Genomic DNA, 26,387 nt, shown 5'->3' on the forward strand with positions numbered 1-26,387 from the left:
ACAAGTTGAGGCCTCAGTCCCACAAAACTGCACCCCTCCCCCTTCAGATGCCAATTGCAAGTCCAGGTTGTTACCTGTGCTTCGGACCAACACACTGTAAATTAGTTTCCCATGATCCCCTCACTGGGTTTGATTAATTTGTAAGAACAGCTTGAATTCAGGAAAATAGTTTACTGCTTGGATTACTAGTTTATTACAAAACATATTAAAGATTTTAATTAGTAGTCAGATGAAGAGATACATAGAGCAAGGTCTGCAACAAAGGAGCTCTGTTCCCATGGCACTTGGGGTGGAAAACGTTCCGGTTCGCCCACCTGGAAGCTCTCCGGACTCTGTCCTCTTGGGTTTGTAAGGAGGCTTCATTGCACAGGCCTGATTGATTAAATCAGTGACCATTGGCAATTAAACTCAGTCTTCAGCTCCTCTACTTTCCCCAGAAGTGGGGTGGGCGGGACTAAACGTTCCCAGGTGGTCAGCCTCCATCCTTAGGTTACCTTGGGGTTTTTCAAAAGTCACTCATTGAAATAACAAAACACACCTTTATCCTTCTCCTCACAGGAAATTCCAAGGGTTTTAGGATCTCTGAGCCAGAAGTGGGGATGAAAACCAAATATATATTTCTTATGACTGTTTCAGGCTGAGAAATTTAGGTGTAGGCTGAGAAAAATCCACTCTTCAAAGGGGACCCATTTGGCATTTGAACTATATATGTATATGATAATATTAATAGATTTCTTTTATTGAGCAATTAGATGTGTTTTTTTATATGTATTATCTTATTTGATTTTATTCTCATAACAACTGCAACAAGTAAGTATGATTATTGCCTCTAGAGGGTTCATTCCTGTTGTAAGTTTCGTATTTTTACTCCGTTTTTAAACCAAAAAACCGTAGGGCAGCACACAACAGAGGGAGGCAGAGGAATAAAAAAGAAATACACTGAAAAGAAAACAGGTGTAGGAAACCTGGCAGCCTGACTCTTAAGCCTTTGCTCTTGACCACTGTATGTTCTCAAGTCCTCCTTCTCCTCCCCTCTTCCATCCATCTCTCCATCCACCCATCCACCCACCCATCCATGCACCCACCTGTTTATCCATCCATCTTTCTCACTATATATATATCCACTTATAGGCATAATTCTTCTTTAGATAGGGGATTGGATGAGATAACCTAAAAAATTCCTTCCAGCTCTTAGATTATATGAGGTATCTTTCACCTTAGATTATACTGTGATTATTTTTGGCAGGATGTTGGTCTTCCTAATTAAGTTGTTTGGTCTTATTGAAACATACATTCTTACTGAAGCTCACGTAGTCCAGAGTTTTGTTAGGATATCATTTTGCTTCGGATTATTTTGAACTCTGAGTACACAGCAAGTGGTGAATAAGAACAACCGTTCAGCAGGCAATGAGCAGGAAGGGAATGATGGCTGGAATTAGAGCATCACCCAGTTTTATCTCACTTGTACGCTATCTCAGCGATGACAAGAACGGTGGTGATTCTGGTGATGGCAATAATGATAATGAGTCCAGTACATTGTATGGCTCTTGTATCAGAAGAGGTCATATTTGGAGAGGTCATCCAGTTTACCTTCTTGCCTCCTGTTAACTAATGCCTGATTCATTCCTAAAGTATGCATACCCTATTTTTAAAAACTGCCCCAAGAATCTTGAAACCTTTTTCAGTATCATCCTTCTGATGGTTGCCAGAGTTCCCTCCTATTATATATGTTTATTCTTTCCCTCCATTTAAAATATAACTATTGGATAGCATAGAGTTCTTTGAACCACACAGCAAAAGAAAATTAAAGGAAGCACACTATATAGTCATGGGTTTCAAGAAATTGATTGTAAAGGAGAAGCTGAGTTTGGGAGAAAGCTGGAAACAGATGATTCAGTCTTCATGGAGGCACAAACACCAGAATGATGCTAATCCCTTTCTTTTCAAATTCCAAGAATCATGATGTGGTTGAAGATGAGGCACCTGGAAGGTGTGCCAAAGCCTGGTTATTACTTTGGACTTTTATTTGCAGAAAGATCTCTCCCATTTCCTCCCAGTGCTGGACCAAGGGCGCTCTTGACTTCCTCCCTTCCTACATTTGCTTCCTGTGAGAAGGAAGGAAGACGATCCAGAAACCCATACTATCATTGATGGAATCACTACACAGTGTCAAGCACTGGACTTTACATAGTTTACAGCACTTGTTCATCCCCACAATCTTAAAAGGATGGCATTATCCCCATGCTACAGATTGAGAACTTGAAAAGGTTCAGGAAGTTCCAGGGTTCCCCGGTTGGTAAGTGATAGACATTGACCTGCACCCAGATCTATATGCTCCATAGTCACTTGCATGAGGAAAAGAACTTGGGAGCATTTTATCTGCATTCCCTCTTAGATTCTGGCTGAGATGAAAATAACTTATCTTGTTCATGCCCCTGGTCTCTACCTCCTCTAGTCTATGAGCCTACAGCTTCATATTATGATAGTGTGATCCTTTTCTTCCTACATGTATGATCATGGATCAAAGAATGGAGTGGTTCCCCTCACACAATGACCCATATTGTGGACTCTGACATCTTCACCTCCAGCTCTGACTCATAACATCAAATGGGCCTGCTCTCCAGCCTTCTACCTGCCCTTCCTTCTGTGGAATAAACACCAACTTTTGCATACCAGACTACCAGACTACAGGGAGACCGCACCAGACCGCATTTCCCACTGTGAAGGGAGGCACCTAGATACGCCGGGCTGCTCCCCCAACCTCTGTGCAGGACTGCACGTAGGCCTGCCCCCCCGGAGTCATGGTGCAGAGTAGCACCTGAATGGTGATTCAGAGGAGCAGTTGCCAATATATCTGAGGGCACAGACCCCACGTGCCAGGCTGAGAGGCCAGCTCCTCGATGTGGCAGATGGTGTGTTGCCCGCAGCAGCAAGACTGCAGCAGGGTATAGCAGAGATACAAGGTCAAGTGGAAGTAGAGTTGTCGCTTTGGTTTTTAAAATCAAATGACTGACCTTTACACACTTGCACCCAAAATCCTTCAAAAAGAGATAAGAACAACCCCGAAGACATTCTCCCCTCCCACCCACTCAGTTCAAGGCGAATGAAGAGCAATCATATATACATACAAGACGAAGATAAATTCCACAGGTGGGTCTAACATCACCTTCAGTATGGCAGATGCCCTCCCGGGGATCCCTTTGCCCATCTTTGTAGTGAGGACAGCTGGGTTTGGATTTACTATTTTGTTCTTGAGTCCCAAAGACCATCCAGAGAGAAACATGCTTTGAAGGATGAGGACATGGGATGCATGGCCTCTTTGAATACCAAGGAAAGGGGGGGGGGTCTCTCAAATTGAGAGAATTGGGGAAGCAGGCACCCCAGTATGATGAGAACATAGGGCTGGAGGGCCGACTCTATGTAACTCTGTTCAGTCTGGAGAGAAATGACCTTTATCAGGGAGTGGGGATTTAGCAGGAGATACTCCTGACCAACCTGTGTCAGTCAGCCTCGAGTTGGAGCCAGGGCCTCAGATTCCTACCAAGTCTTACTTTACAGCCAATCCCAAGTGTCCCTATTTGTCAGGGCGGTTAATAAAAAATAAAGTGATTGTTCTCAGGTTGTGTCTTGAAATATACACATGAAGCTGCTCAACCAAATACAGCGTGTGCACTCAGTCCTCTTGTGTGTGTGGCGGGGGGGGGGGGGGGGCTTCTCTCCTTTGGGGAGTCCGTGATAAGACTTGGCTTGGCCAGAGGTGGAAGTCCCTGTGGGTTGTGACAGGCCAGGCCCTCACCCAGGGCAGGAGGAAGGCACCAGGCTTTGGGGTGTGTGTGTGAGAGAGTACACAGAAACCATCACACCCACACCCCACATACCGTGACAGGGTGGAGCAAGCTACCTGCTGTCCCTGCCATAACCTTCTCGTGCTCAGAAACCAGGCGCTTTGACGGTGCTAGGTTCCTCGGGACGCAGCCTGAAAGAGCTCTGCCAACCTAAGGGGCACCTTGCCAAGCAGAGTTTCCTCCCCTTATCTGCCCCCCACATCTGGGTGTCCTGGACTGGAACCAGGTCACAGCCACGAATGCCATTTCTTTTCTAAGGGGAAGCAGGAGGCATGTCTAGCCATGTCTGATCCTCAAGCCTGTCTTCACAAGCTGGCACCCCCCCTCCCCCATCGTATTACCTCCTTCGGGCATTTTTTCAAGTTGCATAACTTGGTCAGGAAATTTAGGGTTAATAATGAGTTACTCTACAGCTACTTTCCAAAGATAAAATAAAAAGCCACAGCACGAAATAGGACACAGATAACATTTAATCTCTGATGTTTCGGGAGACACTTCAGGATCTGGAAGGGCCATTGGGGAGCTGTATGGATGCGCACAAGTACTGCTTGCGGGGAGGCAGCCTGCAGCCTGGATGGGGATCAGGAGCCCAGCTCTGGTCCCAGCGCTGTTACTAAGCGGCATTGGCCATGGATGAGTCACTTTCCTTCCCCAACAAAGTTGGATTTGAGCATCTCCAAGGCCCCTCCCAGCTCTGATACTCTATGAATAACTAGCAGAGAACGTATGGGGTTGATTTGTCCATGGGCGCTGAGCAGTTAAGAACTACTTGCAGCCGCGTGGGCGAGCCCGAAACAGCTCTTCGGTGCTGGGAGTCTGGCAGCCTCTGGGCTCCGGCTCCCATCTCCATGTTGGCCCAGTGCTGGGGTCGGTCATGAGCAGCCTGAGACAGGGAGCAGGAATCACAGAAGCAGGGGCCACAACACAGATTATCGCTGAATTTATTGAGTCCATGGACAAGGACCCTCCCCAGGGGAGGTGTGCTGTTGGGTCACTTATCCTTCTTTCTCAGACCAACAAGAGCTCTGCCGTTCTCAATCAGCCCAGAGGTTTAGTTACAGGAACAAGTCCTGTTCTTGGGACGGGTGACAGGGACAAGGAAGCTGGTGAAGAGACAACAAAGCAACTCCTCTTGGCCCCAGGCTCTTGCCCAGAAGGCCAGAACCAAGACAGGGATCCAGCAGGGCGTGAGCCAGTCTGTATGCACTGCAGGAATTCCAGGAGACCCACATTTCAGGTGACACTACATTTGCCTAATGCCATTGGCACATCCATGGTCTCATCTGACATTTTTTCTAAGGCTTAGCCACCCCTCTCCACTCAGTTCTGCTCAGGCTGAACTCTACCCAGTGTACAAAGATCTCCAACATGAGCAGAATTCTCAGCAATGACTTCTGTGCCATATAAATAGCTTCAGTGATATATACAGCCTAAAACACACACACACACACACTCACACGCACACGCACACACACACACACTTTTGTGGACATCATCTTCAGGATGATTCATTCAGGTACTCATTGGCAAAAACACCCTAAATATAAGCGTAGGCTTGGACTCCAATCTCTCCTTCCCCTTCACCTCAGAGAGCACAGCATCGGAGAGAAACCTACCCCTGCCCAACCCCCGAGTCACAGTGAGGTGGGCAAGGCTCCTAGGTGGAGCCGAGTGTCTTGTACGGCAGGAGGCAGGGAGGAGGTTGTGCGGGCAGCGCTGGTGGCCTACTTTACTCCTTCCACAGTCCTAGCTTCTTCAGAGCCTCCTTTCTGTGCTCATCAGGGATGCCTTTGGGGGAAATCTTGACACTGACACAGGTGGGTCGAGGCAGTTTGTCACGGCCCTGTCCCTGGTAAGACAGGCGCTTGGAGCTCTGCTTCTGCTCCTGGTCAGCCAGCTTGCCCACCCGGATGCCTGCAAAGTCCTTCCCTGTGCCCAGGGAGGCAGGGCGGGGCCGGGAATTACGCAAGACACTGGGTGAGATCTTGTTCAAGAAGGAGTCTTTTCCCAGGGAGGTGCTGGTTTTGGAGCTGGGGTCTTTCTCGGCGGAGAGGTAGCTGCTCAGCCCCACGCCTGAGCGCTCCAGGGTGTTGGACTTGAAGTTCATCTGTCTCAGGCCAGGGATGCTGCTCTCCTGCAGAGTCAGCCCAGCGTTTGGCTTTGGCTGAGTCAGGGGACTATTTACCCCTGGGGCTGTAGGGATGGGAATTGGCATGGATTTGGCGGCTGGAACCTTCCCTGGGGTGGGTTCCTGGGCAGGAGTGAAAACCTTGCCTGGAGAAGACGCTGGAGCTGGAGCTGGAGCCTTCATTGGAGAAGGTCCTCGGGCTGGAGCAGGAGCTGAAGACTTCCCTGCAGCAGGCACAGCTGATGAGCCCTGAGTTGCAGGCTGAGCCAGAGTAGGAGCGAGAGCTGGGGAAGGGGTCTGAGTACGCGTCCCCCCGAGTCTGATGGAGCTGGTGGGCTTACTTAAGTGGGGGCTGGGCTTATCTTGGTCCTGGGGTAGCCCCAGCTTCTCTAGAGCTTCTTTGCGGGCTTTCCTCTGCTCCTGCAGTGACGAGGAGACCAGGCCCGAGTCTCCAGTGGCCGCCTCAGAGTGACGGCCCAGCCAGCTCTGGGGGTCGCTGTGGAAACTGCTTCGGCTGCTCTTAAGAACAATATTAGGTGGCAGCTTCCGGGGCTTAGGCGCTGTCAGGGGAGCCAACTGGGCATGTGGAGTCCCCGCTGATGGGGGGGGAGCAGAGGCAGCCTGAGACGACAGGGCAGGAGGCGGCAGAGGTTGTCCTGGTGCCCCTGCTAAGCCTTTCTCGTTGGCCTGTTGGGACATGGTCTCTGAAACAGTCTCCTTTCTCTTCTGGGGGCCGAGTGCCGTGAGGAGCTGGGGCGCGGGGGTCTTCTGCCCTGGCCCTTTGGGCAGGCTGTCTTCCCCGCACTGCCCTGGCTGGGAGTCCCGGAAGGCCTCTGGAGGGGGGATGAGAGCTGTGTCCAGGTCGAGCACAGCCTCCCGGGGCCCGGCCGGAGCCTGGCTAGGCTCCCTGCTCTGGCTCACCTGCTCTCTCTCAGGGTCTGGGGTGAGCCGCTCAGGGTTCCCAGGCAGGTGGCTATTAGTCTGGGTGGTGCTCTTCCAGGAGTTCTGGTTTCTACCAATATGGATATTTCTGGGGAGGCTGTAGGAGCCGGATCTGAAGCCCAGGCCTTGGGGTTCAGGCAGATGGGGTAAGCTGGACTGAGTCGCTCTCTTTGGCTCTAGTCTTTGCTGAGTGATGGTCTCCTCTGATTGTCCTGTGAGGGCCCGGGAGAACAGGCAAAGAAGAGAGGACAGAGGTGAGAACCCTGTTGCCAAGGGAAATGCAAATATTTCCTGAACTCTGATCTCCAATTTGCATAGATGGGTTTTGTTTTAGTTTTTTTTGCTCTTAAAGGGGCAGCCAGAGGCAGCTGGCTCTTTCCAACCCTCAACAGGTGCACCAGGGTTGGGAGAGATTCAGGACAGTCCCTCTAGCTATTTTAGGGCTCCCAGGTAGCTGAGTCCAATGGGAGAATTGAACACGAACAGCATGGACAGGTGCTTCGCTCTTGGTGGGGTTCACCTTATTCTACCTGCACTTGCTATGAGCACTTGGATGATTCTGTAATGACCAAAGCTGTCCCCACACCAGAGAGTGACGTGGGCTGTTTCCTCCCAGGGAGCCAGGTAACGAGTCTCGGGGGGCAGTGAAGCTTCGTTCCCATTTACTGCTCTAGCTGCAGGGAAGGTCTAACACACCGCCACCAAGTATTTGCTAAATGAAGAAATAAATGCTTGCAGCCTTGGACTCTCCTCTGCAGTCAAGTGCCCACCCCACCCTGGGATATATGGCCCCACATGTACGGCCGCACTCATGTGCCGGCCTGGCCTTCTCCTGAGCCTCAACGCCACTGGCTCTCCACACTCTCTCACAAGGGCCTTAGGGTGCCACCCACTCAAGCTAAGGGAGCCCTTCCCTGTTCTTATCTCCTGCAGCCTCAGCCTCTGGGCCACCCAGATTAGCTCCCCAGACTGACTCAGTATCTCCAGAGCCAACCACCCACCCCTCCCTCACTTCTGCTTAGAGTTTCTCCATGAGTGGATGGGAGCTGGTCAAACCCCTTCCCCTCCCAGGCCTCCGATACATATAGAAAGCCATAGGAAGGTGGCTGTGAACAGTCCCTCCTTCTCCCCAGAAACAAGGCTTGATTCTAGCCAGGAGAGTGGAGAGGCATGTGGTCATTCATTCTTCTGCCTGTGGCCCTTAGAGCAAACAGCACACACCGTGGAAAGCGGCCGGAAGGATGTTCAGATTTCCTGGGTTTCACTAGAGGTGCTACCCCGGACAGGCCCTCTTACCCCGGGGAGCCGGCTGGAGTGTGGGCAGTGCGCGGGGACTCTGGGGAGTTGTGCCTTGCTCTGATTCGTCCGTGGACAGTCCGCTGTCAGCCTCAGTGTCCAGGGAGCCAATGGTCTCCTCCAGGAAGAGCAAACACTCCTTCTCCTCAGCGGACAGGAAGTCGTAGCTGTCGCTCTGGAGTGAGGACAGGAGGAAGGAGAGAAGGAGGCTGTGAGAGAAAACGCTGCAGAAACTGGCGGGGCCTGAGAAGCAGCCTGCACTGGGGAAGGAATGCTGAAGATCTGGAAACTCTTCTGCGGTGGCTTCTGCGAACTTGCTGGAGTGGCTTCCTGAAACTGCAGGCCGCCGGGAGAGCAGGGACTGCTGTCCCACTAGCACCAGCTCTGCTAGCTGGGCAGGCACATGGCAAGTGGCCTTTCTGTCGCTCAGTCCCGGGGAGAATGCTTAGGGGCGCGGATCAGAAGCAGTCTCAGGTTCTAATCCCAATTTCTCTGTGACCTATGTCAAATATTTCACTTTGTGTGTCTCTGATTTAGCTCTAGATTATATGAACGACATACAGATTTGACCTTCAACTTGAATGGTATCGCTTTTGACTTTTCGAAGTACTTCTGCCTACTTGACCTGGCATGTCAAGGACGGTAGGAAGACAAACAGGAAACGTAGCCAACTGGTGGCTGCCAGGCCAGTGGGAACAGTGGTATGACTAGCCACAGATACATTTACTAAATAATTAGTACTGGACTCTGAAATGCATTCCACACATGACTTTTCCCCTTGTGTATTTACTTTCTTTATGTTATTTGGCTTTGCTAACATTCAAATAAGTGTGCACGTCTTAAGCAAATATTAACTTAAGCAGGAGGGGGAAGAAACTGGACGAGTACAAGGGGGAGGAGAAAGCAACTTAGTATTAAATATTAAGTAGGTAGTAAATGAGTAATTTTAAGTATGAGAAAGCCAATAGGAATGTCCGGGGGAAAGGTGCTATGGTCATGTCAGAGGGTCACTGCCCATATTCTACAGGCCAGGAAGATCCGTGGAACAGTTGCTCTCCAAGCAAGAAGGTTGAAGGGAAAACCAAAAGGCAAATGGGAATACGTGAAATTTGGCCTGAGTCCCTACCTGGCATCTTCACCCCTCTTCCTATTATTTGAGATCGCTCAGAGTTGTATATTCTCCAGACCCACTCAGATGGCCAGGAAAGATTTGGGGATAGCCCTAAAAATTCCCTGGGAAGAGGAAAGATGGCTGCCGGAATAACCCTTCCAGTCCCCAGACTCCTTCAAGAGCCATCTGTCTGTTGGCTGAGTGCGGCCCACATGACAAGGGAAGCCCCAAACAGGGCCCTTGGAAGCCCTGAAGCTGACTCCAGGGGTTCTCTGAACAAAGTTCTTCTTTACTGTCAAATTCCACTTAAAACAGCCTTGCCAGACATAAGCCAGCTCTGAACTCCTTTGTGGATGATTCTCTTGGAAGACCTTTAATCCTGGTCATCCTCTGCATCTAGTGATAGGTAACTATTCATATTGTCTCTGTGGCCCTATTATCAAAAGTCAAAAAGAAATATACAGATTGCCTGCACTTCAGATTTTGCATGTTTGTGTGTGTGCTGCTTTTTCTAATACATTTTTACACATCAAAACTCATTGACTCTCTCTCTATTTTTTTCTTTCTAATCCTTACCCAAGGATATGTTTTCACTGATGTGTGTGTGTGTGTGTGTGTGTGTGTGAGAGAGAGAGAGAGAGAGACAGAGAGAGAGAGAGAGAGTTAAAGAGAGAGAGAGAAACATCGATAGGTTGCCTGTCATATGCATTGTGACTGGGAATTGAACTAGCAATCTTTTGTTATATAGGATGACCAACTAAGCCACACCAGCCAGGGCTCGTTGACTATATTAAACATCTTTGACATACAGTAGAGACCTTTATAATATTTAAATTTTCAAATACATCTAGAGGATATAAAGCCATAAACTATACATTCTTAGGCCTTATTATGTATGTGATGAATTCCAACAAAAAAGGAATATTTACTTTTGGACGTTGGGCAGATTTACTTTTTCACACCAGTCATACAACAATTAAGATTTAAATTCACGCCCAGAAACATTAAAATTTATTGTGTGCCACTCATAAATAGTGAAACGTAGTGACTTTGGAAGAGTCTCAATTTCTGCTCATACAGAGACTATTTCTTTTTTACACAGAGGCACAGGCTATGTGCTCTCTATGTATTGTATTTACTTCCCCCCAAGAACCCTATCGATTCATTTTTAATATTATCCCTATTTTAATACTAAGGAGACTGAAACTTAGAGAAATTAAGGAACTCACCTAAGGTCATACAGCTTATACTAGGGAACCCAGATCTGTTTAGCTCCAGAACCCAGGCTCTTAATTACTTTATTCTCTTTGATCTTTTTAAAAACTGAAGTGATGTTGCTAATTGCAAAGAACCTCAGGAATTCATGTGCTACGAAGATCTACACTGTAGCTTCCACCAGGTCCTCAGATCACTGGCCTGCTCTCTCACCTCAACTCAGACCCTCCACCTAATGAAAACTGGAAAAATTCTCATTTGTCCTACTGCGCTCTGGGGTTGTCCCACCCTTTTCTCCATAGAACCAGGGGTGACTCAGAGGCAGACAGCATCGGCGGGTATGATTCACTCCCCGACAAGGAAGATGAAAGAGCGGAGCAGTGAGCCAGGATGATGGTGGCGGGGCAGGGCAGGGCAGGTGTGCAGAGAGCGGGCCAGGTTGCAGGACAGAGAGTACGTACAGATCCAGAGCGGGTGGAGGTGGTGCTCGTCATGCTGTCCCAGCTGCCGATGTGGGTCGCGGGTTCCGAGCCAGGGCCCTCTGGCCACAGTTCCCTCTCCGGCATTGCCAGAAGCAAGGTGCAGGGACGGTGAAAGGGCTCCCAGAGGGGAAGCGGAGAGAAGCGAGGAATGTCCCAAGCTGGGCCTGAAACAAAAGAATCAAAGCCACGTGTGAGCCAGGCCTGGGCTCTGGCCATGGCGGCAGCGACACCAAGCAAGCAAAGAGCTGGAAGGGGCCGTGGACAGCCGTTACCCAAACCCAACCCCCCAGCCTGCATGGAGGGACACATAAGCCAGTTCACGTACATGCAGAAGGATGGACTAGGTAGTAGAGAAGCAATCTAGTCAAGGAAATTCCATCACTTCCTCTAGTCACCTTTTTCTCTGAACTAGGAGCTTAGTCTACATTCTTATTACTATAAACAATACATATTATAGGGGTTAATAGCTTGGATTCTGGAGGTAGCTGGATCTGGGTTCCAGTTTAGCCATTTACAATTATGTGCTGAGACAAATAACTCTGAGTTTGTTTTTCCTCATTAAATGGGGTTAATGTAAGGATTAAATAAGAACAGTTAGCATAGAGTAGCTGGTAGTAAATATTCAAACAACGAATAACCAACTACTACTGTTCTCATACTAAGAAAAAGACAAAATCTATCTGGGGTCAAAATAAATTGAAGAAAAGAAGACAAGAGTTTAGAAAAGAAGGTTCGGGGTAAATGGGGGACTATAGGCTTAAAAGAAGGAACAGGGTCCTTAAAAGTACCTACTTCACAGGGTTGTTGGTTTATTTTTTGAAGCTGTAACAAAATGCTTCATGTAAAACACTTGTGCAGTGCATGGCCCAATTGTCAGCTGCTATCAAAGTTAATGTCACCAACATCACCACAACAGCCAGCACCGCGGCCACCATCATCTCCCTGGCTTGGGACACATATGCATAGCACCTACAGTGGTTGGCACCCACCCAATTTCCCTCTTGTGCACCACCCCCTCTATTGCTGAACTTATTCAAATGAGGTTTCCTAACCTGCGTCCAATGAACAAGAGAAATGTCCTATATAGCTTCCTCCCAACTCCAACTCCTAGGAAAAAATTTCAGATTCATTGTGCTAATAATAATAGCAAAGGAAGGCAAGGCCATCTTCCTTCTGAAAGTCATAGAACTTTCCCATGTCTGTTTGTGGGAGACACTCCAGCAGAGTTGGAAAGGCCAGGATGACTCTCCTTTATGAAAATAATATTCTAAAAGAATAAAGATTAAAAGACACACCAAACAGAGAAGTTGAAGGAGCAGTAGAATATAGTCTGATTCTGAATCCATATTTCCCCCATGAAACTATACTTTATATTCTACCATCTTTCCTACCCTCCCAATACTAGGAAAAATGTCCTATAAACATGTGTTCTATTTGAGGTCTTAGGACTTGGGGTTTGGATTCCAGGGCTCGTTGTCCCTTTGCCAATAACTGCTCTCAATGCCAAAGTCAGGTTTGGGCAGTGCTGGGTGTGTTGGCCTGCCAACTCCACAGAGCTGACAAGCACAAGGCCTCACAGACCTCCTCTCCTGCTTGGGAGAAGGCCCTCAGGTGGAGCAGGTAGGGAGGGACAGGACAATGAGGAATGAAGGGGGATGATCCTAATGACACACGTAGTTTATGAGGGTCCAGAGCCTTTCAGGAGACAGAGAGGGAATCAGAAGGGACAGAGATGCCAAAGATGCCCAATGATAAGTCATCAATGGGTAAGATAGGTCTTAGGGTTCCTTCATGAGGTTAGTTCCCCAATATCTAGAACCCCAAAGAAACAGAAACATGAGAAGTCATGTGAATGAAGTTCAGTCACCTCATCCATCCACTCCATTGATGACTGTCTAGGTTCAGATAGTACTAACTCATTCTTAACATTCTATGGGATTGAGGACATTATAGCCGACGAAATTCATCTTTCATAAGCCTGGGCACACAGAAGGTGCTCAAGAAATGCTAGATGAATAAACTGTCACCCATTTCAGTGTCTGTTGAGTTGAGCTACTGGAAGACCTCATTTCTGGCTTCTACCCTATTACTATAAGTTCTCTGTAAACTATTTTATTTCCCAGAGACTATGTGGCTCAATGAAATTTGGGCAATGCTTTCGGTTAAACTAACAGGCATGGGGCATGCACTGTTTCCAAGAAGTGGGTGTAGATCGAAGGGTCCAGTGTTTGGCTCGTTTTCTAATCTGTAAAACTGGGGCAGTGAATATTAAGAGTGGCCACTATAATTACTGTAATATTCTCTGTGAATGGGGGAGACGATGCTACCTCTTCCTTTTAGAGAAAATTACTACCCCTGTCCTCCCAAGGACACTTCAGCCTTTGTAGTGGTTTACTAGCCCCTCCTCACCCCCCGGGCACCCATCACACTCTCACTGCAGAGCCAGGATGGCCCGAAGCAGCTGGAAGAGAGAGACACAGTGTGAACGGCACTGCTTCGAAAACCATAGCACGGCATAACTTATAAAGCCCTTTAGATATTAATTAGATCTTCAAAGGAACCTGATAACTGAGGCAGGATGTGATATTTCCATTGGACAGATGGGAAGCTGATCTTCCCACTTCCCCTCCCTAAGGAAAGGAAGGAATGACCTCCACCTGCACCTACAGGGCAGCCTGTGGACCCTGGCCCTCCAGATGCAGAGGGCCATGTGCCTAAAGGGTCATTGGCCACCCCTGACTAAACATGAGACGCCTTACAGTCACCCTCCTCCTCACTCACGCCTTAAACCTTGTACTTTATCTAGTCAAGCTTTATGTTTCCAGGCCCAGTTTGGCCCCAACAAGGAGTATCTCCAGAGTAAAGACATTATACCAAATGCCACTGAAGATCCTATTATCAGAAGCTCCACAACCACTGCAGACACTAGTCTGAACCTGAAACTGAAGCTCCGTGAGCCCCAGAGGGTGAGCACTTCATCTGCACACCCGGCTTTCTGACGCAGAGTCTGACCTGAGAGAGAGTCGCCCCCCACTTCCTCCCTTCCTCACCAGTCTGGCCTGCTCTGGGATGTTTCCTGCCACCGACTTTACAACCTTGAAACCCGTGAGCTGTTTCGGGACAACCACTAAAACCTGAGGTATTTCAACTTGATAAAAAGCCTGAGAAACAAACACACACTCGGGTGAGAGTTTTGTATCTCTCAACCCTTGACCTCTGGGGGACTTTCGGGGAGGAGGAAATGAGTTGAGAAATGTGTATAGTCAGGGTCGACCATGCAAAGGCCCATTAAATATTAACTACTCTACTAAAGCCAGCCAAGCCTGGAGGAGAGTAAATAAATAGCATGTGGAATTCTGGCACCTGAAGAGGGTGGGGTGGGGAGGTCTTCACCCCATTCCAGTTTGGTTTCTCTGTACCTTCTAAATAGACCCCTCCCAGGAACCCACCCCATGTCCTCCCGGGGCTCCCCTCCCCGGCCTCCCTCCCTGTAGTCAAGGAGGCTGCCCATTTCTCTTGGACCTGGTGTCTCTGCTCTTCACTGGCTACCCAGAAATGCACCTGAGGCTGGAGAACATGCCAAAAAAATCTCCAGGACGACTACAGTGCACTGTGTGTAGCCCTCCCCATGAGCATGTGGGCAAGTTTCTGTGTGTGTTAAGGCAACGTTATAATTTCCCTTTCTACCACCGTGTTCGAGGGGAGGAGTTGGTGGAAGTATTCTCTGCACAAAAAAGCTTTGTTTAAAACTGCAGGTCATCTTTACCGCTGACAAGTTCTCCATCTACGGCAGCCCTCAGTCAGTGAGTTTGCTGGGTCAGTTTTGGGGTGTGGACTACGCTCAAGCCTAAAGCTCCAGTTGCCAGGATGAGACACCCAATGCAGGGGTTGGCAAAAGTAGGCTTACAGTTGTCCGCATGAAATACAATAATTAAGAATAATACAAGAATAAGCTCTGTTTCACATACTCAACTGAAAAGCAACTTTTGCCAACCCCTGGATATTCACTCAGAGCTTGTGTGTTTTCAGGGTCTGGGAGCCCGACACGGAGGTCTTCCCACTTCCCTCTTTCCTGCAGCCAGAAATGCTGCCGTGAAATATTCATAAAAATATGGGTGAGGCCCCAGCACAGCCAACTAGCTCTCTGTTTGCCAGTTTCTACGTCTATTAACAGGTAAAGTCAGAAAGTTAATTAGTTGAACCCAAATAAAGGGGACTCTGCAGCTAGATTATCCATGGCTTTTCCAGAGACGAGTTTGTAGCCTGAGCTGGAATTTTTCCAATGTAACCAAACCTCACATCCCCTTACAAACAACCTAGCAGAGCTCATGCCTTACACACCTGTCCACGGAGAGCTCCATTATCACATTGCCATTGTTGAACACACACACACGCTGCACCCTTTACTTAAATAAATGTAGCCAATAAATTGCTAAAGCCCTGGCAGAATTTCTGGTTAGAAATGCAAGGGAAAACTACTCTTCTCCCCTGGGGCACCCTGTATTTTGACTTCTTTACTCTAAATGTTCTCTTCTAAAGTCACAACTCAATTTAAATTGCCCAGAAATGGAAATTTTCGAAACAAACCTATTTTTTGCTCTCTTGTTGTCTGCACAATATTGCTTATCCAACCTAAAGAGGCAGATGAAAAAAAAAAAATGCATTCCAGCCCTGGTCTCTACAAAAGCACTTCAATCCAACCTCTCTGATCCCCAACTGGATTCTGAGAATGGAGGAACAGAGAGTAAAGCCTCCTAGCTGGGGTGTATAGGGCTCCCTACAACACCATAGCTCTGAATCCCCACAAAGCAGGCCCCCTCATCCCACTACAGAATAAGCAATAGTTGGTTAGCGATTAACTCACCTTCACTGAGTAGGGGGCTGAGGAGGGGAAAGAGATACCCTCTACGTCAAAGGGCAGAGATGGAGACAGAGACTGCTTCCCCTGCCTCCTACTGCTTTCTTCTTCTGACCTCCTCCTGACTTACCTGGACAGGTAAATGCTTCATCTGTGCTGGCTCACCCCACCCTGCCACTGACTCTCAGCCAATCCCAGCCTTCCCTCCCTACTTCTCATTCCAGCTGTTTCTCTAAGGAGGGTGTGGGAGGGGAATGGGCAGGGCAATGCCACCCTCACTCAGCCAATCATCTCTTGCCATCCCTTCCCCCTTTTAGAGCCAATAAAGAGCCCTTGAAAAAAAAAAAAAAAGAGGGTTAGAAGGAGGAGGGATTGGTTTAGGCCGAGACTGGAAAAGGAGAGTTGGCAGGGAGGGTGTAGACAAAAAAAATTATATCGTCATATAAACAAACACAGTCCACTGGACAGGATGCTTTTTTACATGTCTATTTGCAACTTGGTTTTCCATCTAGAGCTGCCTTCTTCCACTTGGAACTAAGTATGCCCCTGAATTCTCCAAGTTAAAATCCTCTGTGGCCAGTTTAGTTAATGGCTTTTCTAATCTTGCAGAATCACTTTCGTCCTCAAGCCTTTTCTTAGCAGTTCGTAATGCTTCCAACTCTACTCGGGATCGCTCGAGGAGATGTCTAAGACTAGGGATGCCAGAGCTGACACACCCTTACCTCCAGCCCCCCACCCCAGACTGCCATCAACCTTCTTGGCCTCATTTACTTCTGGGGGAAATGACACCCCCCCCCCCAACCCAGAGGACCCTGATGAAAAAGTGACTAGACAGCCTTGAAGGAGGAAACATGCTCAGCCACTGGGTCTCTGGTTTCTTAGCTGTTCATGGAAGGTAGCAATAAATATAATAAATAAAAACAAAATAAGCTACCAACCAGTTTAGCAACTCCTGACTTCCGCTATGGCACATTTTTGGCACCGGTAGCTAGCCGGAAGCGAGCAGGGAGAAGAGAGTAGGTGGAAGAAGCCAATGCTTTCAGGAAGAAATCTCCCTCCAGGTATGGAGGCCACTTTAACCAGATAGGACTTTGGCCTGGAAGCCGATTTTCCCTGGATATCGGTGATCCTAGATATCAAAAGGGTAGGAAGAAAAATTAAAATCAACACACATAATAATTGCCAACATTTATTAAGCTCTGGCTGAGCGCTAGGTACTGTGCTGTACTGAGCATTTTCATCCATCATTTCATTCACTCTTTATTTCAACTTCAAAAGGTAGACACTATTAGTATCCCAATTTTCCAGGGGGGGTTAAATAACTTGTCCAAGGTCCCATAGCTAGGAGGTAGTAGAGCAAAGATTTCAATTTAGGCATGATGACATCAAACTAGCCATGTGTTGGTATGATGCCAATCAGTCTCCATTTGGGAGAAAGTCCTAAGTAGAAAACATGAACTACTCAGATAATTTGCAGTTCTAATTCTAGCCATTAGATTCATCCTTTCTTGTCTCATTTCTGTCTTGTGGCTAGTCATATCTTTTATAACAAGATGACACATGGCTTTTATCGTTTCTCTGTCTACAGTCATGCTCAGGTAGGAAATAAGAAGGGCAGTGACCCTGGGCCAAGGTAGAGAAGAGATGGGGCAGGACTTCTGAGGAGGAAGGAGGTTGGAGGAAGCCTGAGAAAAACCAGTATCCTATCAGCAGCACAGGGATCACAGATCTGACTGAGCATTTAAGGGCGATGACCTCTCTTCATGATATGTCATTCAAACATGTATGATGTCATAATACTAACAAAACAGGTTGGGCATCTCCTACTCAGGAGTTCAATGCAACTAGAGTTACACCCATGGATGAAGTCACTGAAGTTAATCCAGCTTCATAGGTGTGTAATTTAAACATTTGCTAAAAAAAAAAATTGACTTGTGAGCATTAACCTTAAAAATGATGGTAGGCATAGTCTCGTTTGTGAACTGACAGTTTTTCAGTTTATAATAAAATTGGGATAGTTGAGAAGAGTTCCTGTCTTTTACCAGGTAGAAGTAGAGACATAGACCAGATGATCTTTCTGTTCCTCTTTCCTTTTAGACATTTCTTTTGGAAAATTATGAAAATTTCAGATACCTGGTATGACAAACACCACTGTACCTAACATCCGGTTCAAGTAGAACACGAACTTCACAGTTGAAGTTACTCACATACATCCCAGCTAAAACAAATCACTATCATGAATGTTATATTTTTTATTCTCCATGTCTTTATGTTTTACCCTGGAATCTGTCTTGTCCTGTTTTGCTTTCTTGGGAAAATATCAAGTATTTAAGGTTCCAAGAGAATTGGGAAGGAGGCCTGGATGAGAGAAGGAGAGGACTTCAAAAATCAGAAGCATCTGAAAGACTAAGGCTCCCAGATTGATGTAGGTCACTCTTTGAGGAGGAGTGTGTGTCACTGCTCTGTGTGCATGCATTCCTGTTTGATGACCAGACTCTCTGCAATCTAATTACAGTCTAGCTCACCTGACTCACTGGTGTCTCCACTCCATCCTGCCATGCTGATGTGGAGCAGTTATCCCCTTGACAGTCAGAGGCTAGTTTACCATTTCCCTTCTCAGTACAGCCTCCCAGTGAGGTATCTCACCTCCTCACTCAAGCACACACCTGCACGCACACACACACAACTTCAGGACTAAAATATACCACAGACAGTCAATGGACAATCTTTCCTCTTTGGACATCTTACAAAGTAGAACTCTAAAAAACGATAGTGGACCTCCATTCTAACCATTCATGAAACGTATTCACTCACATTATAGTCACATTCCATCAGTGCCTTTCTTCTCCTTTTACTCTCTAAAGGAAAAAGGAAGTTCTTCTGAACATGTATTATCACCATCCCTAAGAAACACTGGGTGCCCGCTATGTTCATGGTGTTGGGCATGCTAAAATATGCTGGATATATTTCTGAGCATATATCTAACATATTGAGTGAAAGAAAGGCTTTATTCCTTAGGTTGTAAGAGCTTGCTTTAAAAAAAGTAGCTATGGAAGGATTCGGATAAGGGTGACTAGAATTTTGAATTAATAGGCCAGATTAAGACATGAATTAGATCATGAAATTCTCACCAAAGTCATATTAGTGTTAAGCCTAAAGTAGTTAGATTAAAAATAAAGGGTGTAATGAATTGGATTTGGATGAAGGAGTTCTCAAATTGCTTAATCATTAAGTAGTTCCTGGGAGCAGCTTTATTTATTTATTTTTATTTTTTGAGAGCAGTATTACTTTGGCCCACCTATCACGGAAATTGAGAGAATTCAGTAGTTCTTTTCCTCCCAGTGCTAATGAAAGTTTAAGGGCTGAGGTCACCTATTAACATCAGAGAGTTTCCTAAGAAACATCAACTCCTAACATGTTCAGAACTTGAACTCATCTTGCCCCTGTCCCTCAAACCTGTGCTCTCTCTTCTATCCGCATGCCAGCTCATAGCGTTACCATACCTACTCTCACCCAGACGCAGTACTTCACAGCAATCCTCCCAGAGCTCCTGTGAGATTGCTCTCATCTCTCTTTTCAGCTCTTCATACTCGCTACTCTGGTTCAGGACTTCACTACATGTAGGCTCATGCGCCATTGAAGATAGAAGAGACTACAGACATTCCTTGTTTCACATCGTCCATTTTATAGATGCGCATCTACATAATGTTTCATTCCCCTCAAAAGACTTTGATGTATTTTCATAACGTTCAAAATGAAATTCTAAGTCCCTATATTAACATAAAAAGGCCTTCATGAGCTGGCACCTCCTATCACATATTCATCCATATTCTTCTATAGTCATATTCATGTTTCTGAAACTGGCACGTTTTCATGCTTCTGGGCCTTTTGTACCCTTTGCTTGGACCTTTTCCCACCCTCGTCTCCTGGCTTAGTCTTATTTTTCCTTCAAAGTTCAGTTCAAGCACCACCTTGTTTTAGAATGTGATGTTAGGTGCTGCTTCACTATAAGCTCTTAACACAATGTATGTGTATCTAAGTCTAATCCACTAGCATGTAAACATTTTCTTTCTCGCCTTGTGAAATTTGAATTTGTGAAGGGCATCGAGTTTTTCTATGAATAACTTTTCTATTCTGATAGTTATATATTGACAAGAACTGATGATGAACTTTTTGGCAATTAAAGTCTTTTACTTAAGAAAATTGCCCTTCAGCCCACCTGGTGTGGATCAGTGGTTGAGTGTCGACCCATGCACCAGGAGGTCGCTGGTTTGACTCCTGGTCAGGATACATGCCCAGGTTATGGGCCAAATCCCCAGTGGGGGGCATGCAGGAGGCAGCCACTAGATGTTCTCTGTCATCGAAGTTTCTCTCTCCCTTTCCCTTCCTCTCTATCTAAAATCAATGAAGAAAAAATTTTTTTTAAAAATTTGAAATTGCCCTACAAATTCATATTTTAGATTATGTTAGATATTCTTTCTACTGCTATAATTTTGCTTACTCTTTTTTTCTTAATCTTGTCTTTTCACATACTATTAGATTGTAAATTGCTCTTATAAGTAATAGGCATTGGCTCATCAGGATTGTTTTCTTAAGTTTTTGACCTTCTGATGTTATGAATATACCTGAGTCTGAGATATCATGAGGTCTCCAGCTGATGTTGCTTTATATTGCAATGATTTAAAACATCTGGCAATGTGCTGACCTATTTTCTTTATCTTAAAATTCTAACAATCTTTGTTATTTACTTATTATTATGCATATCTCAAATTATTTGATAAATAAGAAATATTAGGTTTAATAGCATTTACAAAAAGGTGTACACATAGCAAATATTCAATATTGGAAAATTCCAGGGAACATTACTGGATAAAATTTGGATCTCATACCAAGCTCTTAATAGCTCTACACAGAACTTTTGTTGAAACTGCAAATTTAAAATTTTGCTTCTCAAACTTGTTATTTCTTGGATCATTCTTCATAGAATTTTCATTAAATATACTACAATTTATTAATATTTTAAATTCATTGTTAGCAGTAGACATGGCCATGAAATACACACTTACAACAACAGTTATAAGCAAGAGATTGATTAGACTGTAGCCACCTCTCTCCTAGCTTTTAGTGTCCAGGTTCCCAGAATGTCAGCTTTAACCTTCTACTCCACATGCCAGCATTTCCTGCTCTTGCTTTTGATTTGCTGGTCACTGGATTCCTTTAAGCCACTAACATTTGTTAATCATACAATAATAAGATCGGCACTACTATGAACGTGTGAATAACAACCTCCAGTAATGACCTCCTACCCCTCTTTTGCTCCTTTCATTTTCAGATAATGACTGCCATAGAATTGGGAAAATTCAGTATGAAAAACAGCAGCCAAGAGGCAGTAACTCCATTTCCCCATCACCAATTTACAAACATACCTTCCTTTGTACCCATTTTCTTCTTCTCTTTTGGTACAACAGAGAAAAAGTTTTTCCTATAACCCTATCATCCACATGTGCTCTCGAGATATCTCATGAACTTTATCCCAGCAATCCTCTCACCTACATCATCATTTTTTTAGACCTTTCTCCTAAAATAATGGGGCTGGTTGATTGTGGATTTCACTGTGGAGTGATCCTGCTGGGCCATTTGGTTGGAAAATCTTTGATGTCAATATATTTACTCTTTCTTGTTGGCCTGGTTGGAATCCTCAGAGAATGTACCTCAGAGAACAGTATTCCAAAGTTCTGCATGAAGGGCATAATTCTGGCAGCTAGCATTCTTGGAGCGCAGTATGAGAAGGTTGTAGGTCTCAACATCTGGTACATAAAACAGCACTTCATTCCTTGGTTTTAGTACAGAAGCCTCTGTTTTACCCTCTCCTGGGAGGGAATATAGCAAGCTCTTAGATGCCCAGAGTGGAAGAGAAGATCCAAGAGGCTAATTTCTTAACCAGACTCTACCCATCCTCCTGATTTTTCCCACCCCTGTTTCCGGAGGTAATAATATCACCAATTCTTAAATTTTGGGGAGGATCCATGAAAAAAACAGGGTTACTAGTCTAGGATTCAGCTTTTTCAAATCTGTTAGGTCAGTTACTATTCACCCAACTGCTGGCTAGCTTCCAAAATTTTGTTGGTATTATTTACCTCACTATCACTTTGCCTTTTAGAGTTTATGCATTTCAAAATCCCATTACTATCATTCTACTGAGTTTTGGGAGAGTGAGAGTAATGAATATGTTCAACCTGCTATCTTTAACCAGACACCCTATTTATTCCAACCCACAACCATCTGGCTTCTTTTTCCATTACGCCCTGAAATAGCTTGTTAAGTTCATCTATCAGCCCCAATGTTGCCAAATCCTCCTCTAACTTGATTTTTCATAACATCTAACATAGTTGGCCACATTCTGTTTCTTAAACAATAACTTTATCTTGGATTTCATAACATGAAATGTTTATGCCTCTCTAAACTCTTCTGAACTTTTCTTTGGTGGCTCTTCCTTCTTTAACTGCCTTCAAAATGCTGACTCTTTTTCCTTTACCTGACTTCTAAATATTGAAAGTTCCATGGGGTTTGATTTTGACACTTCCTCTCATTACACACTCTCTCTAGTTGACCTTTTCCATTCACATAACTTTTAACTGTTTATAGGTTGACAAGTCCAAAATTCAGATCTTTTTCTTTTCTTTTTTTTTTCCCCTTTATTGATTTTTTAGAAAAAGAGGAAGGGAGAGGGAGAGAGAGACAGAAACATCAATGAGAGAGAACATCAACTGGCCACCTCCTGCATGCTGCCCGCTGAGATCAGGCCCACAACCTGGGCATGTGTCCTGACTGGGAATCGAACCAGCGGCCTCTTGGTGCATGGGTCGATGCTCAACAACTGAGCTACACTGGCCAGACCAGATCTTTATCTTTAGACATTTTTAACTTTAGACCTATAGATGCCTACATGACATTCCCTTTTATATGCTTCACACATATCTCAAACATAATATGTCCTCTTATTTTCTCTATTTCTTCCAAATATTTTCTCCTCTTCTTCCATCTTCAACGGGTCAATAAAAGTCACTTTCATCCAGCAGTTGTTTGAGTAAAGACCCTGAGAGTCATTCTAGATGTTTCTCTCTCTTAACACTCTCCAATGTCACCAAATACTGAAGATCCTATCTCCAAAATATATCTTAAAGCTATCATCTTCTCTTGACATTTACTTAGTCCAAGCCATCATCCATTTATTAGCTCTTCATCCTTGAGGAAGTTATCAAACTTCTCTAATCCTCAGTAACTGTACCTACAAAACAGAGATGATAGTAATAATATGTCTCAGAAAGTTATTGTGAAGAGTATATAACACATGAAAAATGCTCAGGACCTTGTAAGCACTCAACAGATGCTATTATAATTATTACCATCATCACTTACAGATTTCTTCAGTAGCCTCCTCCTAACAAGTCCTCCACTTTCACTCTTGTTCCCTCAATTCTTTCCCCATAGAGCAGTTAAAACAACTTGAAGAAACACAAGTCTGATGTTTTCTTTAAAATGCTTCAATATCCTCCCAAAGATCTTAGGATAACTTTATTCTTAAATTATACTGACTTCGTTTGTTTATATGTTCATTCATTCAAATGCTATGTGTCCAGTACTTAGATGCTGGGTATAAAATGATAGAATAATGGTCCCTGCTCTCATGGATAAACTATTTAGGGACACAAATATAAAATAAACAAGCAAATAAAATATGATAAATATAAATTCCAGTAAGTGCTTTGCTTAATATCACTTATAGATGGACCCTTGTCTGCGTCTAAAAGTTTATATTACATCCCTCTTTACCTGTTTACCCTACTATGGCCAGACTGACCTGGAAAATATTTCCTCTTGCAACATAGTGTCTTCAAATGGTATACTCCCTACTTAAAATGCTCTTCTTACTCTTCAACTCCTATTTATGCTTCAGGTTTCAACTTAAATGTCACTGTCTCAAAAAGGCTTTCCCAGATTCACTTTTATAGACTCTCCCAACCCATAATTCTCTTCATGGCACCCGTATTTCTACTTTTATAGCATTATTTGTGTCCTCTCTCAACCCTACAATGTATACCCAGTACCTAAAGGCAGTTCCTGAAACATTAAAAAATGCTATTGAGAGACTATCTTTGTAATCCTGAGGTATTTTATATCATATCTTAAAAGAAGCAGATGCTCAGCAGGGTTTGTTAAAGAAAATTCTTAACAATTTATCTGAAATATATTATAACGTTAGCTCCTTCTAGCTAAATCCAAGATTATTTTCTAAGTCTTCACTGTTAGAGAGTAAGAGTAAGAAAATGAGGCTGAATGTTAAAGGATGGGTCTAATGGAAAGGCTCATTTTGGCAGAAGGTCAGCATAATTCAAAGTCTGTTCCTTGGTTTTGTAGGTTTAAAAACTTGATGTTTACTCCATAATATTTAAGCTCTGAGAGAATTCATTCATTCCAATAAAATTCTGAAGAGAAAGATTAATCACAATTAGGATAGATGACTTTGTGAAATATCCCACATAATAGACTCTAAGAAAATGAGTCTTATTCCATGATAAAAGATACATTTTCTATTTAATTTAATATAAATATACAGCAGGGTTGAAATAAATTGTGCTATAAATATTCATGGTTATTAGATAAAGTGCTTCTTCCTTCTGGACAGTTCTAAATAAACATTGGCTAATTCTTACTATCCTTACTGCACCCCATTGTTGATGAAAAAATTATGTTATTAAATAATTTGCTTCATGGCATTTGTTTCTTGGTTATCATAAGAAAGGCGTTTCTGAGGACTTCCATTTCCAGTAATGATGGACTAGGTAACTCTGACACACTTTTTGCTGAAGCAGCAGTGAGCCAAAAATATGATGAAGAATTTGAAGAACTGCCAGCCCTGGATTATAATGAGGACAGAGATTGGACGAACATTTGGGGCCACTTTTCCCCTAGACATTATTCCATTCCAGAATGGGTGGCTGAGATACTGAAGGGTGCTTCTGACAGCTTCACAGAAGCTGGGGATGAGAGACTGAATTCCAGGATGCACCAATGGATGAGACCTAGTGGACCACACTCACTGTAGGTTGGTACCTTAGAGTTGCGTCCCAGGGATGAGCATAAACTCTTCCAACACTTAGGTGGGGACTAGCTGTGTTGGATTAAGTTATGGTAATCTCTATGTACTCTATTCTAATGAGCCAGTTAAGGGGGTTATCAGGAATAATTTTGTCTATATTTTGTATTTGACATCAGCATTGGCTTTGAACTTGACACCCGAGTAAGCTTTAACTTCAAATTAACAGCTTTCAGACTACTGAATTTATTTAAGAGGTCTATTTTTAGGGTTTTAGAAGAAGGCCAAGTCACTGGGACACCTTAAGATTCAAAAATGAAGCCCTTCATTTGGCTACAGAGAAATGCCATGGGCATAAGATCAGAAAATTCTTCTTGGTGTAGAGAAGAAATTTTAGAATTACAGAAGGCAGAGAAGCAGTTATGAGAGAGGCAGTTACTAAAGCAAAGAGAATTACTGATTTTTAAAAAACCTCACACATAGGGAAATTAGTGACTTTAGGGAAATATGTTTATAATAAACCGGCACTTACTTCATCTGATGAAGCCCCTCAACATCCAGAAACAAGAGAGACAAAGACAATCCAAGTCAAAAGAAAATTTGAAAATAGAAAAAAGTACTTGAGATGCCTGCTTTTCTATTTCTTTTTTTCGATTGATTTTTTAGATAAGAAGGAAGGGAGAGGGAGAGATGGAAACATCAATTGGCTGCAACTGCGGCATATGCCCTGACCAGGAATGAAACAGGTCTTGATGCATGGGATGATGCTCAACCCACTAAGCCACACCAGCTGGGCTGCTTTTCTATTCTTGAATCTCTCATTTTAAGTTTAGAGATATAAATAAGCATAGTATATACTACTACCAAATATAGAAGTCCCGATTTGCAGCCTTTGCTCTACTCCTTTCTAAACACTAATGGGATGGTAAAGAAGAGAAAAAGAAGAAGAAAAAAGCTTCCCCTTCTCCCAGGGAAGTTGTTTTGGTAATTATCTATTCATAACTAGCATTTGAAACATTTTCAAGATGTCAGGGTCTTAATGATTTCTAGCTTTGTTTCTTACAATGTAGGAGGCTACATCACAATACTTGAGCTTTAATATTAAAGCATTGCTTTCCATTTGTATTGTTTTTTAAGGTAAATTTTATTTTGCAATATTTATCCATTAATGATCCAAGTTCTTTCCTCTAGAGAACCTCAGAGAATACATCTAATTCATCTTTCACATACTTCCCCAAATTTGAAGTTAGCCATCATGTCAATTTGAAATCCATGTCCTCTTCTCCAGGTAAACATCCCGTTTCTTCAACTATCACAAAACAGTTGTCAAACTTCATAGTTTTCATGTTTTACATGTAAAAACTGTATCCAAACCTCTAATGCAATGCGACTAAAGCAGGTACATTACTACTA

General features: G+C 44.4%; 1 protein-coding gene across 1 annotated transcript; it reads right to left on the reverse strand.

Annotated features, from left to right (window-relative positions):
• Window positions 1-4,325: 4,325 nt before the first annotated feature.
• Window positions 4,326-15,909, reverse strand: CUNH1orf116 (chromosome unknown C1orf116 homolog). Its single transcript, XM_036272194.1, has 4 exons — window positions 15,884-15,909; window positions 10,999-11,183; window positions 8,212-8,386; window positions 4,326-7,127 (listed from the first exon to the last, which is right to left on the reverse strand). The coding sequence occupies exons 2-4, from the start codon at window positions 11,101-11,103 to the stop codon at window positions 5,575-5,577; spliced, it is 1,833 nt and encodes a 610-aa protein (XP_036128087.1). The 5' UTR covers window positions 11,104-11,183; window positions 15,884-15,909; the 3' UTR covers window positions 4,326-5,574.
• Between the last annotated feature and the right edge of the window lie 10,478 nt (window positions 15,910-26,387).

This window comes from Molossus molossus, unplaced genomic scaffold, assembly GCF_014108415.1.
Source record: "Molossus molossus isolate mMolMol1 unplaced genomic scaffold, mMolMol1.p scaffold_m16_p_20, whole genome shotgun sequence".
Classification (NCBI taxonomy): Eukaryota; Metazoa; Chordata; class Mammalia; order Chiroptera; family Molossidae; genus Molossus; species Molossus molossus.

Coding starts and splice junctions, on each gene's coding strand:
- CUNH1orf116 (XM_036272194.1), bottom strand. CDS start 11,103: ATGCCGGAGAGGGAACTGTGGCCAGAGGGCCCTGGCTCGGAACCCGCG. Junction 8,387..10,998: donor CCTCCACCCGCTCTGGATCT/GTACGTACTCTC, acceptor TCCTCACTCCAG/AGCGACAGCTACGACTTCCT. Junction 7,128..8,211: donor ACTCCAGCCGGCTCCCCGGG/GTAAGAGGGCCT, acceptor GGGCCCTCACAG/GACAATCAGAGGAGACCATC.